The sequence below is a fragment of the Salmo trutta genome, chromosome 15, assembly GCF_901001165.1.
Source record: "Salmo trutta chromosome 15, fSalTru1.1, whole genome shotgun sequence".
NCBI classification, from domain to species: Eukaryota; Metazoa; Chordata; class Actinopteri; order Salmoniformes; family Salmonidae; genus Salmo; species Salmo trutta.
Window position 1 is genome coordinate 37,835,001 of NC_042971.1, and position 18,435 is coordinate 37,853,435.

At 40.3% G+C, this 18,435-nt stretch overlaps 1 protein-coding gene and 1 long non-coding RNA gene across 2 annotated transcripts; one reads left to right on the forward strand and one right to left on the reverse strand.

The window, feature by feature from the left end:
* Window positions 1–204: 204 nt before the first annotated feature.
* LOC115148239 (uncharacterized) lies at window positions 205–3,828 on the reverse strand. The gene is made up of 2 exons (XR_003866612.1): window positions 3,791–3,828; window positions 205–628 (listed from the first exon to the last, which is right to left on the reverse strand). It is a non-coding gene; the product is annotated as an uncharacterized LOC115148239 (long non-coding RNA).
* A 3,517-nt stretch (window positions 3,829–7,345) lies between these two features.
* Window positions 7,346–17,721, forward strand: LOC115148947 (transcription initiation factor TFIID subunit 9). The gene is made up of 7 exons (XM_029691295.1): window positions 7,346–7,659; window positions 8,448–8,529; window positions 9,361–9,497; window positions 9,597–9,731; window positions 9,834–9,915; window positions 10,119–10,229; window positions 17,370–17,721. The coding sequence occupies exons 1-7, from the start codon at window positions 7,597–7,599 to the stop codon at window positions 17,522–17,524; spliced, it is 765 nt and encodes a 254-aa protein (XP_029547155.1). The 5' UTR covers window positions 7,346–7,596; the 3' UTR covers window positions 17,525–17,721.
* Window positions 17,722–18,435: the final 714 nt, after the last annotated feature.

An 18,435-nucleotide genomic window follows, 5' to 3' on the forward strand; every position in this document is an offset into this window, starting at 1 on the left:
TGCCCAAATATAGCAACACTTTGTTGTCAACCAACCAATCTCTAACAGAATGCAATTCCTTACTCGAGGTCTCCTCTATATAAGCAATAACCTTCCCTGATAGGGCTGAGTCATCAGCATAAAGCATGAGTTTGCACTTTATTGCAGCTGGCATATCACTGACATACATATATAAGGAATAAGAGTGGCCCTAAGATTGATCCATGCGGTACACCACAGGATATTTATTATAACATCAATAGCATTACATCCTTGTGTTATGTTAGTCAGGTAAGACCTAAACCAATTGATTGCTATATCATTTAGACCTATGCATTTCAGTTTCATCAGAAGAATGTCATCGTCCGGTGTCAAACACGTTTTGCAAGTCTAACATGACCATACCTGTATAGTTCCCCTTCTCACTTTCCTGCTTGATGTGCTCAAAAAGGTGCATAATGTAAGTTGCAGACTCCATAGTTTGTGCTTGAGAAGGTGTACTTCAAGTTGATAAAACACTCATCTCAGTCTCAACAACTTTAGATAAGGTGCTGAGGAGTGACACAGGCCAGTAAGGAGGAGGACACAGTCTTTGTAGATGAGGTGATCTCCTTTGGAGGACAAGATGAACACCTGGGATATCATCTTCCTGGAGAACAATAATAAGAAAACAATGCATGTTAACTTTAATGGGTAACATCAACCTAGGTCCAATTTAGCTGCTTTTAGCAATGCTAGTATTTACACACTAGCATTGCTGGGAATAAGCTTGAAAAAAAACTGAATAGTCCGCCGGAAGTTACATCAAATACAATTTCAACTTAATCTGTCGATTTTCTTTAGGCTTGGTCCTTTTGCAGGGGGAAATTTGAGATAAAAAAAATAGATCTACTAGACTGTGTAATTAAACAGCATTTCCAAACGTGGGTCTGTTTTAGACCCATGCAGTACCTCATGTCAAAATAAAAGTCCCCCACAAGTTATTTTTTTTCAGGTATTGCGCACGTGTAGGACTTTTATTTTGACACGAGGTAAATGGAGAGGAATTAGGTCTACCCGTTTGGAAAGTCTTTAATTTATTTTCTATTACATTTTTTTCTTTCTTCAATTTATTCCCTGCATAAGGACGAACCCTACGAGTAAATTGAAATTTAATTGTATTTAACCTCCGTCTTCCGTAGGACAATTTTTTTTTGCAAGCTATTTCCTATCAACGCTAGTGTAAATACTAGCGTTGCTAAATGCAGAAAGGTCCAATAGTATAAAGAGCTAGACATCAACTAAACTACTGTGTGCTCAGACATTCAAAGATCAACATTTCAAATGCTTGTGATTCACAATTATTGAGATTAACGTACCAGCAGCCAAAGAACAACCTACTCACTTGACTTGGCTAGAATGTGACTCCTAGTCTTTAACGTTACCACATTACAATAGCTAACTGTAAATTCAAATATCATGATTTAGTATGGAGTGGAACTTTGCTTTCCTACAGGATGCTTGCTTACTTAATAATACAAAACAAAATCCCTTAGTATTTTGGGATTTCTACATTTTTTTAATGATTTTTTTTTTATTAAACAGTAACATGCAAAACACAAAAACAGAACAGCCAGAGGGATTCCACAAAGAAATACGGAAGAGAAAGAAAAGAATACAAATCCACATTATATCAATTCAAATACAGACATGTAGTGAATACATTTTTTACATTTTTTGTATACGTTTTAATGATTCTAAATAGTTTTCCAAATCAGATAAAAAAATAAAGAAAAGGGACTTTTTCTTCATAAATGTTGATTTGTGTATCCTAATGAAATAAAGAGATTTATGACATACTCACGTTCAATTGTGGAATCAGTGTAGTAAAATAATGTCAAACTTTTGTTGCCAAGATATAGTTTTACATCAGTCCAGAATACTTCACTGTGTAAACAATGACAGAATAAGTGTTCAATAGATTCAGTTTCTAGTTCACAAAAACTTTATTCACTGGTAACTTCAGGTATATATTTAGAAATCAAGGTATTACACGGTATGGCAGACCAGAAGGTTTGGTCAAGACGTTTACATAGATCAGACACGGACAGATTATGATTAGCTCGGTTTCAAGGGTGTTTATTAATTAATAAAGAAAAAAGAAAAGAGCACTAACCAGATAACATTCTCTATAGAGTCAAGGCGATCCTTAGAGTCACTCAAATTGTTATCTAAGGAGTAAAGATTCTCCTAAAACTTAGTGTTAAAGTATGATAACAACTCTCCATTCTCAGTGGTAAAAAAGTATCTACTGTTCTTTTCACCTTTTTCAAACCATTGTTTTCTGGATCTTATGACAGCTCCTCTAGCCTTTTCCTCATAAAATGTATCTAGTTGATTCTGTGAATCATTCAATTTAGCTTTCTCATTAAGATCAAGATGCTCAATCTCTGGGATATCCGCAACTGTCTTAGAGAGTTCAGCTACCTCACATTTCCTTCTTAAAGCAAGCCGTTTTCCACAAGTAATACAGGCTGAGCGGATTTTAAATTTCAGCAGTTCCCAATATTTCCCATATTCTGCATTAGATGTAGCTAAATTCCAGTAAACAGAAATTAGATTCTTAATCACATTTTCTAAATCATCATGCAATAACAATGAGTTGTTTAATTTCCAATAACCACCAGAGTATTTTTTATCATCATTACTGCACATTCTGAAAGTCAGTCATATGACTTTATGATCCCTTAGGACTGCAGGCAGTATTTTTACCTCTACAGTGTTGGGCTCAAGACTAGAGGTTATCACCAGTGAACGATCTCTATTACTCCATGTGTATTGTTTCTCTCCAGGGTTTTTAACTCTCCATATGTCAATTAAGTCCAGGCTTTGGCAATCAATATGTAAGTAGGTAGCAGTCACGCAATTGTAAATGAGAACTTGTTCTCAACTTGCCTACCTGGTTAAATAAAGGTGAAATAAAAATAAATAAAAATGTGTACACACACACACGTGCGCACGCATCAATTCTTCTTTGATGATGGTTGAAGGCCAGCTAAATTAACCTCAAGTTTCACAGCGCCACCTAGTGAGATTATTTAATTCATTGCACTTTCAAATTCACCATATTTTTGCAACATTGAATAGCTTTATATTTTTTAAGAGCAATGTATGCACAGTAAATGTGTAGTTTTCATTTACCATCCCCGCCCCCCAATAATCTAAAATTAACAAAGTCAGGGGTCATGAACGCTGTGAACCAGAGGGTGGCGGTACTAAGCACATTTTAGCTTAGTCTAGGTTCAAAATGTCCCATTGTGGTTGGAAGTGATTTGGAACTCAGGCATGAGGTAGCTTAAACAAATGTCTTGTGAAGTTTTTGTCCTGAAGGGAAACGTTTTTGGGACAAGATGGCGGGTAGGCCTATGCCCGAATAGTTGTCGGATTTGGAGATGGAGTCAGGGGAACGCATATACAGTTGAAGTCGGAAGTTTACATACACTTAGATTGGAGTTATTAAAACTTGTTTTTCAACCACTCCACACATTTCTTGTTAACAAACTATAGTTTTGGCAAGTCGGTAATGACATCTACTTTGTACATGACACAAGTAATTTTTTCAACAATTGTTTACAGACAGATTATTTCACCTATAATTCACTGTATCACAATTCCAGTGGCTCAGAAGTTTGCATACACTAAGTTGACTGTGCCTTTAAACAGCTTGGAAAATTCCAGAAAATGATGTCATGGCTTTAGAAGCTTCTGATAGGCTAATTGACATCATTTGAGTCAATTGGAGGTGTACCTGTGGATGTATATCAAGGCCTACCTTCAAACTCAGTGCTTCTTTGCTTAACATCATGGGAAAATCTAAAGAAATCAGCCAAGACCTCAGAAAAACAATGGTAGACCTCCACAAGTCTGGTTCATCCTTGGGAGCAATTTCCAAACACCTGAAGGTACCACGTTGTAACGGCGTTGGTAGTCGTGTTGTTAGGAATGAGGCGCAGGAAGCAACGAGCACAGGGAGTGTTGTTTTTTAATAACACTTTGACTAAAGAAAACAAAGTTCCCAAACACAGGGGAATAAATACAAGGTGCGACAATGCCAAGCCGACACGAACAAGACAGTCGATAACAATAATTAATCCTGCACGAAAAGGAACGGGCCAGCTAAACTAAATAACCCCTCTAATGGCTAATTGACCACAGGTGTCTAAAATAAAAAAGGGAAAAGCAAAAGGGAATCGGTGGCAGCTAATAGGCCGGTGACGACGACCGCCGAGCGCCACCCGAGCAGGTGGGGGCGCCACCGTCGGTGGGAATCATGACACACGTTCATCTGTACAAACAATAGTATGCAAGTATAAACACCATGGGACCACGCAGCCGCCATATCGCTCAGGAAGGAGACGCGTTCTGTCTCGTAGAGATGAATGTACTTTGGTGCGAAAAGTGCAAATCAATCCCAGAACAACAGCAAAGGACCTTGTGAAGATGCTGGAGGAAACAGGTACAAACATATCTATATCCACAGTAAAACGAGTCCTATATTGACATAACCTGAAAGGCCGCTCAGCAAGGAAGAAGCCACTGCTCCAAAACCGCCATGAAAAAGCCAGACTATGGTTTGCAACTGCACATGGGGACAAAGATCGTACTTTTTGGAGAAATGTCCTCTTGTCTGATGAAACAAAAATAGAACTGTTTGGCCAAAATTACCATCGGTATATTTGGAGGAAAATGGGGGAGGCTTGCAAGCCAAAGAACACCATACCAACCATGAAGCACGGGGGTGACAGCATCATGTTGTGGGGGTGCTTAGCTGCAGTAGGGACTGGTGCACTTCACAAAATAGATGGCATCACGAGGAGGGAAATGATGTGGATATATTGAAGCAACATCTCAAGACATCAGTCAAGAAGTTAAAGCTTGGTCGGAAATGGGTCTTCCACATGGACAATGACCCCAAGCATACGTCCAAAGTTGTGGCAAAATGGCTTAAGGACATCAAAGTCAAGGTATTGGAGTGGCCATCACAAAGCCCTGACCTCAATCCTAAAGAAAATGTGTGGGCAGAACTGAAAAAGCGTGTGTGAGCAAGGAGGCCTACAAACCTGACTCAGTTACACCAGCTCTGTCAGGAGGAATGGGCCAAACTTCACCCAACTTATTGTGGGAAGCTTGTGCAAGGCTACCCGAAATGTTTGACCCAAGTTAAACAATTTAAAGGCAATGCTACCAAATACTAATTGAGTGTATGTAAACCTCTGACCCACTGGGAATGTGATGAAAGAAATAAAAGCTGAAATAAATCATTCTCTCTACTATTATTCTGACATTACACATTCTTAAAATAAAGTGGTGATCCTAACTGACCTAAGACAGGGAATTTTTACTCTGATTAAATGTCAGGAATTGTGAAAAACTGAGTTTAAATGTATTTGGCTAAGGTGTATGTAAACTTCCGACTTCAACTGTAGGTGGGTAAGAAGGTGGGCAAAAAAAATAATAAAGGGGAACATATTAAGAGTAAATATGGAATGCTGCAGAAGGAAATTGAACATGACGAGAATGAGGGTGAATTAACTGCTGTGGCAGGTGCAGTGAAGCTGAGTTTGAGCCTCATCCCAATGGTGATAAAGGTGATTATTGGCCCAGTGGCAGTGAGATTTTTTAAAAGAATGGACCCTTTCCTTCTGCCTGATCCATATGTGTTGTCAGGTTGGGTGGAGAAGAGGTTGGGGAATGTTGGGTTGGTAAAAGTAACGCCAAGTGCAGTTGTGTTGATTTTTTGTTTTTCTGTCATCCAGAGGGAGCATGTGCTTCGACCACGTGACTAGGGACAAGAACTGTGACTTGCTTTCGTCTCTGGAGCAGGGCGCTGTTGAATGGAGTGATAACTGGAGTGGCGTTAAGTGTTGAGGATGGTCAACTGAAGTTTAAGATTCCCGGTGTCTGTGACGCCCGTCGTTTGGTGCGACATGGACCTGCTGAAGAGCTTGGTGAATCAGAGAAGACACTGTCTGTACTACTGAGTTTTGATGCAGAGTCTTTACCAGATGATGTCAAGTTAGAATGTGTCAGTTTTCCCATGAGAGCTTTTGTCCCGAACCCATTATGATGTTTTAGGTGTCAAGCATATGGTCATGTGGCAGCAATGTGTGGGAGGGAGATTCCTAGATGTGAGAAGCGTGCAGGAGGACATGATACAAAGGAATGTGTAGTATCAGTGGAAAAAGTTGTGTGTGTAAACTGTAGGAGTACCCATGGTGCTGGAGATCAGAAGTGTCCGGTGAGAGAAAGGCAGGTTGAGGTTGCCATGATCAGAGTATTGCAGAAGGTGTTATATGCTGAGGCAGTGAAGAGAGCCCCAGGACAGCAACACAATTAGACCAAACCAAATCATGAGAAAAGAAAAAGATAATTACTTGACACATTGGAATGAATTAACAAGAAAAACAGAGCAACCTATAATGCTATTTGACCAAAACAGAGAGTACACAGTGGCAGAATACCTGACCACTGTGACTGACCCAAACTTAAGGAAAGCTTTGACTATGTACAGACTCAGTGAGCATAGCCTTGCTATTGAGAAAAGACGCCGTAGGCAGATCTGGCTCTCAAGAGAGACAGGCTATGTGCACACTGCCCACAAAATGAGGTGGAAACTGAGATGCATTTCCTAACCTAATGCCAAATGTACGACCATATTAGAGACACATATTTCCCTCAGATTACACAGAGCCACAAAGAATTCGAAACAAACCCGATATTGATAAACTCCCATATCTACTGGGTGAAATACCACAGCGTGCCATCACAGCAGCAAGATTTGTGACCTGTTGCCACAAGAAAAGGGCAACCTGTGAAGATCAAACACCATTGTAAATACAACCCATATTTATGTTTATTTATTTTCCCTTTTGTACTTTAACCATTTGCACATCGTTACAACACGGTATATATACATAGTATGGCATTTGTAATGTCTTTATCCTTTTGGAACTTCTGTGAGTGTAATGTTTACTGTTCATTTTTGTTGTTTATTTCACTTTTATATATTATCTACTTCACTTGCTTTGGCAATGTTAACATATGTTTCCCATGCCAATAAAGCCCCTTGAATTGAGTTGTAGAGGAAGATGGGTCCAAAGAGGATCCCTGTGAGTAGGCCAAGGCCAATAGAAAGTGATAGGAATTACGTGTGATTCAATAAGTATATGTATTTTTTACATTCATGGCCATGGTTGTCAACTGTACCTCAGGAAGGGAATGTAAATCATAGAGGATAGATATTGTGGTGGCAGCTGCAGAGAAGTACTTGGGTGTACGAGATTTTACTGCAGAAGAGTTACAAGGTGTTTTGAACATCCTCTCAGGCTGCTGGCCTGGTGTAGCATCAGATAGAGCCAAATTAGTGGAATAATGGTGAGGTTTTAATGGCTGTAGTAAATTGGTAGGGATTTTTTTTTCGCAAAGGGAAATAAAATCATACTGCAGAATAGTAGGTTGATACAATAGGTGGCGTCTTGCACCTATAACATCTGTTTCCGGACAGGCATAATACAGAAGAAGAATATTATTATTATTATTATTATCCCATCTTCAACCTAGATTTTAGTGCGGAAGTGGATGCGCGGGAAAGGAACAAACGTGAAAATGGCTTCTCCGAAAACTGTTCCTAAAGATGCACAGGTAGGAGCAAACCACCTAGTTACAATTTGTGAAATGTCATAGTCTCAATCATTCACAGTAATGATGAGTGTTTAGTTAAATATCTATTGTGGCTTTGTCTGAAGTTTTTAAGTAGATTTTTGCAGGATTTTAAGCTCATTATCTCGCTAGCTAACGTTAGCTAGGTGGCTAACGTTAGGCAAGTTACGGTAGCTTGCGAGCTAGGTAGTTAGACAGTTATTTATCTTTTAGCTAGATAACGTTAGAACTAGAACATAATGCTTTCTTTTTCAAAGTGCATTTATGTAGGGTGCTGTTCAGAAATATAACTCAATGTCATTCTATTTGGATGTATTTACATAATGCATCTACTTGCCTATTGTATTGGGAACAGTAACTAGCTATAGTAGCTAGTTAACGTTAGCCTGTTATCAGGACAAACTAACGTCAGCAGCTGACTTAATTTTTATTGTTGTAGCTAGCTATCTAACTAGTGCAGTTTATTTACCTTTATTTCAACAAGGAAGTCATATTGAAACTAAAACCTCTTACAAATGAGCCCTGCACAATACATAAACAAGCACATAAAACAGGTAAGTATAGATAAACATAAATATACTCAATGTAACACATTAAGAACACATAAGAACAAAAAGTCAATTAAAACCAACACATACTTAATTATAAAAATCCTGTCAGCTGTCTGAATTGCCCTAGGGACTTCAAAGCTAATGTCAGCATTGACGAGTTGATGGCACAGTATACTGCTTTTCTAGCTTCTTATCCTCTCTAATTCTTCCTTTGCAAAGGTTATGATCCAAATCCTCAAAGACATGGGGATAACAGAGTATGAGCCCAGAGTGATTAATCAAATGCTGGAATTTACCTACAGTAAGTATACATTCAACTCTCCCTTGTTATTTATGCTCTGTGTGCAATATTGCATATTAGCAGCTACAAGACAAACGTTAATGTACCAAAACAATAGTGCTGAGGGATTAGTGCTTTTTGAGGTTGTTTCCATGGATTTCCGTGTCAATTTCTTTTACACACTAAATGTATTATGTGGGTTGAATGCTGTAATGACACAGATGGTAGTGGTTGCCCATTACTGCTTATCACTTATTAACCATAATTTATTCACATTAGTTTACTTTTAAATAAACAACTGAAATATATATTTTTTAATGTGTTTTAGGCCTATTTGATGACTTTATTATTTCCTATCTCTATAGAGCTGCTGTCTGACGAAATCACAATTTTAGTAGTTTTTGAAAGTAAATAAGGCATATTTTTATGACTGCTGAATACCAACTATTATTCTTATATAATGTTTTTTCAGGTAGAGAAGATGCCTCACGAAGCAAGTGCTCTATCCATCTCGATCGCTCGTTTTTCTGTCTCTTCTCTCCGTCTCAGACCAGACAAGTAGGCGCGCAATGGATTATGGTCATTGTAGTTCATTACCACGATTTCTGTGCTAAACTATTTATAATATTGGCCTGTTGGAAATTACAACTTTGTACTACATCGCACAGATCGGGCTTGACCTGATTCATCTCTAGAAAAACTGCACGTTGCGCTCACAAAAAAATTAAGAACGAAATGGAATTGAAATAATTGAACAGACGTCGGTCAATACATTTTTAATACCCCCAAAATAACCAAAATGTCGGTTAATCACTGAGCACTACAAGAAAATAAAGTAATTTGATTTTACAGGATATGTGACAACCATTATCGAGGATGCCAAAATCTATGCAACACATGCCAAGAAGAACAATGTGGATGCTGACGACATAAGACTCGCGATCCAGAGTCGCATGGACCAGTCCTTCACCTCCCCACCACCACGAGATGTAAGATTGAGTAGCAGTGCCAAGATCGACATCATCATTGCCTATTCAGGTGTTCATAAATGATCAAGGCTAACTCCTGACTATGTTGACTTTGTGTAGTTCCTGCTGGAGGTAGCTAGGCAGAAGAACCAGACCCCTCTGCCTTTGATTAAGCCATACACTGGGCCCCGCCTGCCCCCAGACCGTTACTGTCTGACTGCTCCTAACTACAGGCTCAAATCCATACAGAAAAAGGTAACCTCATGATCTGCTCTGCGCTTGCAATTCATCTTTATTTTATTCTATTCCATTCTGTTCTATGTTGTGAATCTTTCTGACTGTTCCTCTCCTGTGCAGATGTCCTCATCCGCGGGGAGAATAACAGTGCCTCGTCTCAGTGTAGGAGCTGTATCCAGCAGGTCCAGCACACCTACCTTTGGTGAGGGACCCTTTAGTGCATTAACTTTTCAGTAATATCTCTTCATTGTATTACCTATTTTTCAAACACATTGTCACAAGCATGTATATTTGACATTGGGATTTGGGTTGGCCTTTTTGTGTGCAGCCCTGTTGCTACCATATCTGATGTATTTTCTGTTTCATTACAAAAACATTGACTCCTTTCTTCTTGCATGTTTCCAGGCACTCCCTCAGTTCAGTCAGTCACTACCAAAGTGGGGACGCCAATGTCTCTGTCGGGGCAGCGCTTCACCGTTCAGATCCCATCCTCACAGACCGCAGCCTCCAAGTCCTGTAAGAGACTCCTTCATTTCACACTGCTAACTTGTTTCAGACGGTTGGTGAACGAGTCTGCTGTAGTCCTATTAACCTGTTAGGGCTAGGGGGCAGTATTTACACGGCCGGATAAAAAAGGTACCCGATTTAATCTGGTTACTACTCTTGCCCAGTAACTAGAATATGCATATAATTATTGGCTTTGGATAGAAAACACCCTAAAGTTTCTAAAACTGTTTGAATGGTGTCTGTGAGTATAACAGAACTCATATGGCAGGCAAAAACCTGAGACGATTTCATGCAGGAAGTGGCCTGTCTGACAAGGTGTTGTTGTTCTTGCCTCTGTTTATTGAAGACTCAGGATCTTAGCTGTAACGTGACACTTCCTACGGCTCCCATAGGCTCTCAGAGCCCGGGAAAAAGCTGAACGACATCGAGGCAGCCTCTGGCTGAAACACATTATCGCCTTTGCCAAGTGGCCGATCAGAGGACAAAGGGCTTAGGCGCGTGCCCGAGTCGAACCCATGCTGTATTTTCTTTCGTCTGTTTACCTAATTGCAGATTCCCGGTCGGAATATTATTGCTTTTTTACGAGAAAAATGGCATAAAAATGTATTTTAAACAGCGGTTGACATGCTTCGAAGTACGGTAATGAAATATTTAGAAATCTTTTGTCACGAAATGCGGCGTGCGCGTGACCCTTATTTACCATTCGGATAGTGTCTTGAACGCACGAACAAAACGCCGCTGTTGGAACATAACTATGGATTATTTGGGACCAAACCAACATTTGCTATTGAAGTAGAAGTCCTGGGAGTGCATTCTGACGAAGAACAGGAAAGGTAATCAAACTTTTCTAATAGTAAATCGGAGTTTGGTGAAGGCTAAACTTGCTGGGTGTCTAAATAGCTAGCCCTGTGATGCCGGGCTATCTACTTAGAATATTGCAAAATGTGCTTTCACCGAAAAGCTGTTTTAAAATCGGACATATCGAGTGCATAGAGGAGTTCTGTATCTATAATTCTTAAAATAATTTATGTATTTTTGTGAACGTTTATCGTGAGTAATTTAGTAAATTGTTAGTAAATTCGCCGGAAGTTTGCAGGGGGTATGCTAGTTCTGAACGTCACATGCTAATGTAAAAAGCTGGTTTTTGATATAAATATGAACTTGATTGAACAAAACATGCATGTATTGTATAACATAATGTCCTAGGTGTGTCATCTGATGAAGATCATCAAAGGTTAGTGCTGCATTTAGCTGTCTTCTGGGTTTTTGTGACATTTATATGCTAGCTTGAAAAATGGGTGTCTGATTATTTCTGGCTGGGTACTCTGCTGACATAATCTAATGTTTTGCTTTCGTTGTAAAGCCTTTTTGAAATCGGACAGTGTGGTTAGATTAACGAGAGTCTTGTCTTTAAAATGGTGTAAAATAGTCATATGTTTGAGAAATTGAAGTAATAGCATTTCTAAGGTATTTGAATATCGCGCCACAGGATTCAACTGGCTGTTACGTAGGTGTGACGATTTGGTGCCACCTGCCCTAGAGAGGTTAAGTTTATACTATGTACACTGAACAAAAATATCAATGCAACAATTTGATTTTACTGAGTTAGTTTATATAAGGAAATCAGTTAATTGAAATAAATTCATTAGGCCCAAATCTATGGATTCCACAATACTGAGAATACAGATAACTTAAGTAGGGGCGTGGATCAGAAAACCAGTCAGTATCTGGTGTGACCACCATTTGCCTCATGCAGCGTGATACATCTCCTTCGCATAGAGTTGATTAGGCTGTTGATTGTGGCCTGTGGAATTTCGGTCCATTTCTCTTCAATGGCTATGCGACGTTTGTGGATATTGGCGCGAACTGGAACATGCTGTCGATCCAGAACATGCTCAATGGGTACATGTCTGCTGACTATACAGGCAATGGAAGAACTGGGACATTTTCAGCTTCTGGGAATTGTGTACAGGTCCTTGCGACATAGGGCCGTACATTATCATACTGAAACATGAGGTGATGGCGTCGGATGAATGGCACGACAATGGGCCTCAGGATCTCTTCACAGTATGTCTGTGCATTCAAATTGCCATTGATAAAATGCAACGGTGTTCGTTGTCCGTAGCTTATGCCTGGCCACACCATAACCCCACCGGCACCCTGTTCACAACGTTGACATCAGCAAACCGCTCGCTCACATGACGTCATACACTCTGTCTGCCATCTGCCCGGTACATGTGAAACCGGGATTCATCCATGAAGAGTACACTTTTCCAGCGTACCAGTGGCCGTTGAAGGTGAGCATTTGCCCACTGAAGTCAGTTATGATGCCAAAGTGCAGTCAGGTCAAGACCCTAGTGAGGACACAGAGCACGCAAGTGAGCTTCCCTGAGACGGTTTCTGACAGTTTGTGCCAACAGTTTTCAGTTGGGCAAACCCACGGTTTCATTAGCTGTTCGGGTGGCTGGTCTCAGACGATCCCGCAGGTGAAGAAGCCGGATGTGGAGGTCCTGGGCTGGCTTGGTTACGTGTGGTCTGCGGTTGTGACATTGGTTGGACGTACTGCCAAATTCTCAAAAATTATGTTGGAGTTGGCTTATGGTAGAGAAATGAACATTACATTCTCTGGCAACAGCTCTGGTGGATATTCCTGCAGTCAGCATGCCAATTGCACGCTCCCTCAACTTGAGACATCTGTGGCATTATTGTGACACCACTGCACATTTTAGTGGCCTTTTATTGTCCCCAGCGCAAGGTGCACCTGTGTAATGATCATGCTGTTTAATCAGCTTCTTGATATGCCACACCTATCAAGTGGATTATCTTGGCAAAGGAGAAATGCTCACTGACAGGGATTTTAACAAATTTGTGCACCAAATGTGCGTATGGGAAATTTCTGGGATCTATTATTTGAGCTCATTAAACATGGGACCAACACTTTTAAATGTTGCATTTTACATCTTTGTTCATTGTATCTACAGTGCCTAAAGAAAGTATCCACACCCCTAAGACTTTTTCCACATGTTGTTACAGCCTGAATTTAGAGATTGTGTCACTGGCCTACACACAATACACCATAATGTCCAAGTAGAATTATGTGTTTAGAGATTTTTACAAATTGATTAAAAATGAAAAGCTGAAATGTCAATAACTATTCAACCCCATTGTTATGGCAAGCCTGGAGTTCAGGAGTACAAATTTACTTAACAAGTCATAAGTTGCATGGACTGATTTTTGAATGACTACCTTATCGCTTTACCCCACACATACAATTATCTGTAAGGTCCTTCAGTCAAACAGTGAATTTCAAACACCGATTCTACCACAAAGACCAGGGACATTTTCCAATACCTTGCAAAGAAGGGCACCTATTGGTCGATTGGTTAACAATTTTAAAAAGCAGACATTGAATATCCCTTTTGACCATGGCGAAGTTATTAATTACACTTTGGATGGTGTATCAATACACCCAGTCACTACAAAGATGCAGTTGTCCTTCCTAACTCTGTTGCCAAAGAGGAAGGAAACCACTCAGGGATTTCACTGAGGCCAATGGTGACTTTAAAACAGTTACAGGGTTTAATGGCTGTGATAGGAGAACTGATGATGGATCGACATTGTAGTTACTCCACAATACTAACCTAAATGACAGAGTGAAAATAAGGAAGCCTGTATAGAAAAATAATATTACACAACTTGCATCCTGTTTGCAATAAGGCACTAAAGTAAAACTGCAAAAAAATGTGGCAAAGATATGTACTTGGCAAAGACTAGGGAGGGTTTTTTTTAGGATAAAAAGAAACGGAGAACCTGGTTGTCTGCTTTCCAACAGACACTGGGAGACATTCACCTTTCAGCAGGACAGTAACCTAAAACAAGGCCAAATCTACACTGGAGTTGCTTACCAAGACGCCATTGAATGTTCATGAGTGGCCCAGTTAGTTTTGATTTGAAATCAGCTTAAATCTCTGGCAAGACTTAAATGGCTTACCAACAACCAACTTCAGAGATGAATGAAAAATATGATTTGCAAATACTGTACAATCCAGGTGTGCAAAGTTCAATCAAACTTTATTTTTCACGTGCCGAATACAAGTGTAGCCTTACCATGAAATGCTTACTTAGAAGTCCTATATTTACCAAATAAAGTAAAATAATTATATAAAGTAACAACAATAACAAGGCTATATACAGGGGTACCGGTACCGAGTCAGTGTACAGGTTAGTTGAGGTAATTTGTACATGTAGGTAGGGGTGAAGTGACTATGCATAGATGGTAAACAGTGAGTAGCAGCAGTGTACAAAACAAATGGGGGGGGGGGGGTCAATGTAATAGTACAAAACGCTCAACAGCTTCGATCCCCAAGCCATAAGACTGCTGAACAATTAATGTGTTTGAATTAATTGTTCAGCAGTCTTATGGCTTGGTGATAGAAGCTGTTGAGGAGCCTTTTGGTCTTAGATTTGGTGCTCTGTAACCGCTTGCCGTGCATTAGTAGAGAGAAGAGTCTATGACTGGATGTGCGTTCCTCTGACACCGCCTATTTAAATAGGTCCTGGATTGCAGGAAGCTTAGCCCCAATGTTGTACTGGGCTGTACGCACTACCCTTTGTAGCTCCTTACGGTCAGATGCTGAGCAGTTGCCATACCAGGCGGTGATGCAACCGGTCAGGATGCTCTCGGTGGTGCAGCTTTAGAACCTTTTGAGGAGATGGGGACCCATGCCACATTTTTTCAGTCTCCTGAGGAGGAATAGGTTTTGTCGTGCCCTCTTCGCGACTGTCTAGATCGTTGGTGATTTGTACAACAGGGAACTTGAAACTCTCAAACTTCTCCACTACATCCCTGTTGACTGCCATATTGCATTTCCATCCCAAAGCCCTTGCTTGAAAGTGTACTTCGCAGACTGCCAAGAACATTGCCCTCATCCAGGCCAATGTGGCGAGACACGGTAGTGATGATACCACAGGCCTCGTTGATCTCTGCACCAGATAGGATGCTCTTGCCAGCATACTTGGGGTCCAACATGTACGCTGTGGTGTGTATGGACTTCAGGCAGAAGTCTTCATGCTTTTTGATGTATTTCAGAACTGCAGTTTCCTCTGCTTGGAGCAACAGTGAAGTGGGCAGGGCAGTACGGATTTCTTCTCTTACATCTGCAAGCAGAGTCTGAACATCAGACAGGATGGCATTGTCTCCCTCAATCCATGCAATGGCTACTGCTATAGGTTTCGGGAGTTTCAGGCTGCTTACCGCTCTCTCCCAAAATACATAATCCAGGAGGATCCTCTTGATGGGGCTGTCCATATCGGCAGACTGCGATATGGCCATTTCTTGGAGAGACTCCTTCCCCTCCAGGAGACTGTCAAACATGACAACACCAACCCCACTGGTGTTGCTGGGCAGCTACAGTGTGGCGCTCTTATTCTTCTTAGTTTGCTTGGTGAGGTAGATTGCTGCTATAACTTGATGACCCTTCACATACCTAACCATTTCCTTGGCTCTCTTGTAGAGTGTATCCATTGTTTTCAGTGCCATGATGTCCTTGAGGAGCAGATTCAATGCATGAGTAGCACAGCCAATGGGTGTGATGTGAGGGTAGGACTCCTCCACTTTAGACCAAGCAGCCTTCATGTTCGCAGCATTGTCTGTCACCAGTGCAAATACCTTCTGTGGTCCATGGTCATTGATGACTGCCTTCAGCTCATCTGCAATGTAGAGACCGGTGTTTCTGTTGTCCCTTGTATCTGTGCTCTTGTAGAATACTGGTTGAGGGGTGGATATGATGTAGTTAATTATTCCTTGCCCACGACCATTCGACGACACCCATCAGAGATGATTGCAATACAGTCTGTTTCTCTATGATTTGTTGGACCTTCACTTGAAATCTGCATCCAGCAAATGAGTAGATAAAGCATGTCTGGTTGGAGGGGTGTATACTGGGGGAAGAACGCTCAGAAATCTCTTCCAATACACATTGCCTGTGAGCATCAGAGGTGAACCAGTTGCATACACAGCTCGAGCAAGACATTCATCAGCATTTCTCTGACTACGTTCTTCCATTGAGTCAAAAACTTCTGATTCCAGGACCATGAGCTGTTGCTATTGATAAGGTGTCTGATTTATCATTTTAACCTCGAATAGAAGTAAAGGAACTTTTGCCAGAGGTTGCTTGTTGTGGGTGCTGAGGGAACTTTATGCACTTGGCCAGATGATGATTCTGCATCTTTGTTGCATTCTTTACATATGATTTGGCACAGTATTTGCAAATGTACAAGCTTTTCCTTCTACATTAGCTGCAGTGAAATGTCTCCACAAATCAGATAGTGCCCATGGCATTTTCCTGTAAAGATTAGAAAAAAATGAGTAAAAAAACCCAAATACAATTCCATGTACAAGTAAATAGTTAAGCCGTTAAACAACTCCTTTTGTAAGATATTTTTTTTTAAATGAAACATTGAAACAGGTGAATTAACACTCCTCAGTTAGCAGGCTCAAGCAAGCTAAAACCCACATGGTAGCAAAAACTAACTAGCAGAAATTGTTAACAAGTTAGAAATGATTTAAACACACTTTCCTGTAGGCTACTATTTACTAGTTAACAAATAATGTAGGTCATATAAAATATATTCACCCCACCTAGTATTGTAATCAACTTACCAGAAAGCATGTAGTCCTTGGCTCAGACAGTGTAGTAGTGTGGGCTCGATAGCATCTCATTAGTGTGCAAGATCTTCAGAATCAGCTGTACATGTGATGGAAGAATGCACTGTGCATGCAAGGGTTGCAATTCCATTGAATTGGGGATAGTTTAACCAAAATATGCCACAAGACCTAGAATTGCCATGTGAATCCCACAAAAAAAGGTACACTGTTATAAGCAAACTTTTTCTTTTGATGAATTGAAGCAAAATTCCCCAAATTCCCGGGCTTAACTTCCCATGGAAAATTTCTGGAACGTTTCCGACCCTTGGAATACTTCAATGGGTATGAATACTTTCTGAATGCACTGTACATCATTAGACTAATTCAGGTCTCTGAAGCTTCAATTCAGTAGTTTGTGGGGATTGTCTTAGCATTTATTCAGTGAATAAAATGTGAATTCAAAATGTTAATTATAAATCATGATTTGTCTTCTTTTCCGACAGCCACACCATCCACCCCAATGGTTCAAAACGTCCTAATCAATCCCTCCCTGATCGGCTCTAAGAACATCCTCATCACCACCAACATGGTGTCACAGAACTTGGCCAGTGAATCGCTGAAAAGGAAGCATGAAGATGATGACTATGATGCATTATGACCTCATGGAAAAGTAGATAAAGCAGGGAGGAGTCGGCTAGATGAAAGCAAGCGTGTGCTGTAAATATTGTAGAAGGTAGTTGAGGTTAGCCAGCCAGTTTACAATTATCCCATCACATTGTGTAAAATGAGTAACTGTCATGCCTGTTTGCTACAAATTTTTGTACATACAAATAAAAAAGATATTTGTGACAAGAAGAAGAAATGTCATTTAGCAGACACTCTTATGAAGAGCGACTTATAGGAGCAATTGGGGTTAAGTGCCTTGCTGAAAAGGGCACATTGACAGATTTGTTTCACTTAGTCTGCTCAGGGATTTAAACCAGCAACCTTTCAGTTACTGACTCGACACTTAACTGCTAGGCTATCTGCCACATCCAATAGCAAGTCTAGTCCATTATAACTGTTATAATGGGACTTAAAATGAAGAAAGCAAGAAGTGAGTGAATACAATAGGGGTTTTCCAGTTGTTTGGGCATAGTTCAGATGTATTCCAGTTAGTGGCCAATAGAGGGAGACTTCAGTCTATTGGCTCCCTAATCTGATTATAATTTTATTGGGAATATACACTTCAATATCAAAGCAGTAGGCTTGTGCTCTTTTTTTTTTATAGTCCTGAGATAAACAGTAAGAAACTGGACTGCCCTGTCAAACATTACCCTGCTACTAGTATACAACAATCCTATTGCACATGAATAATTCGTACTTCCAAACTGTCCAGTAAATTGTGCAGCGTTCTAAATGTTTTACACGATAACGTTATTTTACGATCAATGGTTTATCAAAACCTCTGATCCCAACGTTCATTTTACACCATGACTACGGTCGCGTTCCCCTGCTCAGACGTTGCATGCATCAACCATTGGTTGCATGGCACGTCGACTGTCAGCGACTGACAGATTGCTATAACAT

Bases quoted from the DNA above. Each gene is read 5' to 3' on its own strand.
- LOC115148947 (XM_029691295.1), top strand. From the start codon at position 7,597: ATGCGCGGGAAAGGAACAAACGTGAAAATGGCTTCTCCGAAAACTGTT. The intron at 8,530-9,360 runs GTAAGTATACAT...TTGATTTTACAG, and splicing joins AATGCTGGAATTTACCTACA to GATATGTGACAACCATTATC. The intron at 9,916-10,118 runs GTGAGGGACCCT...GCATGTTTCCAG, and splicing joins GTCCAGCACACCTACCTTTG to GCACTCCCTCAGTTCAGTCA.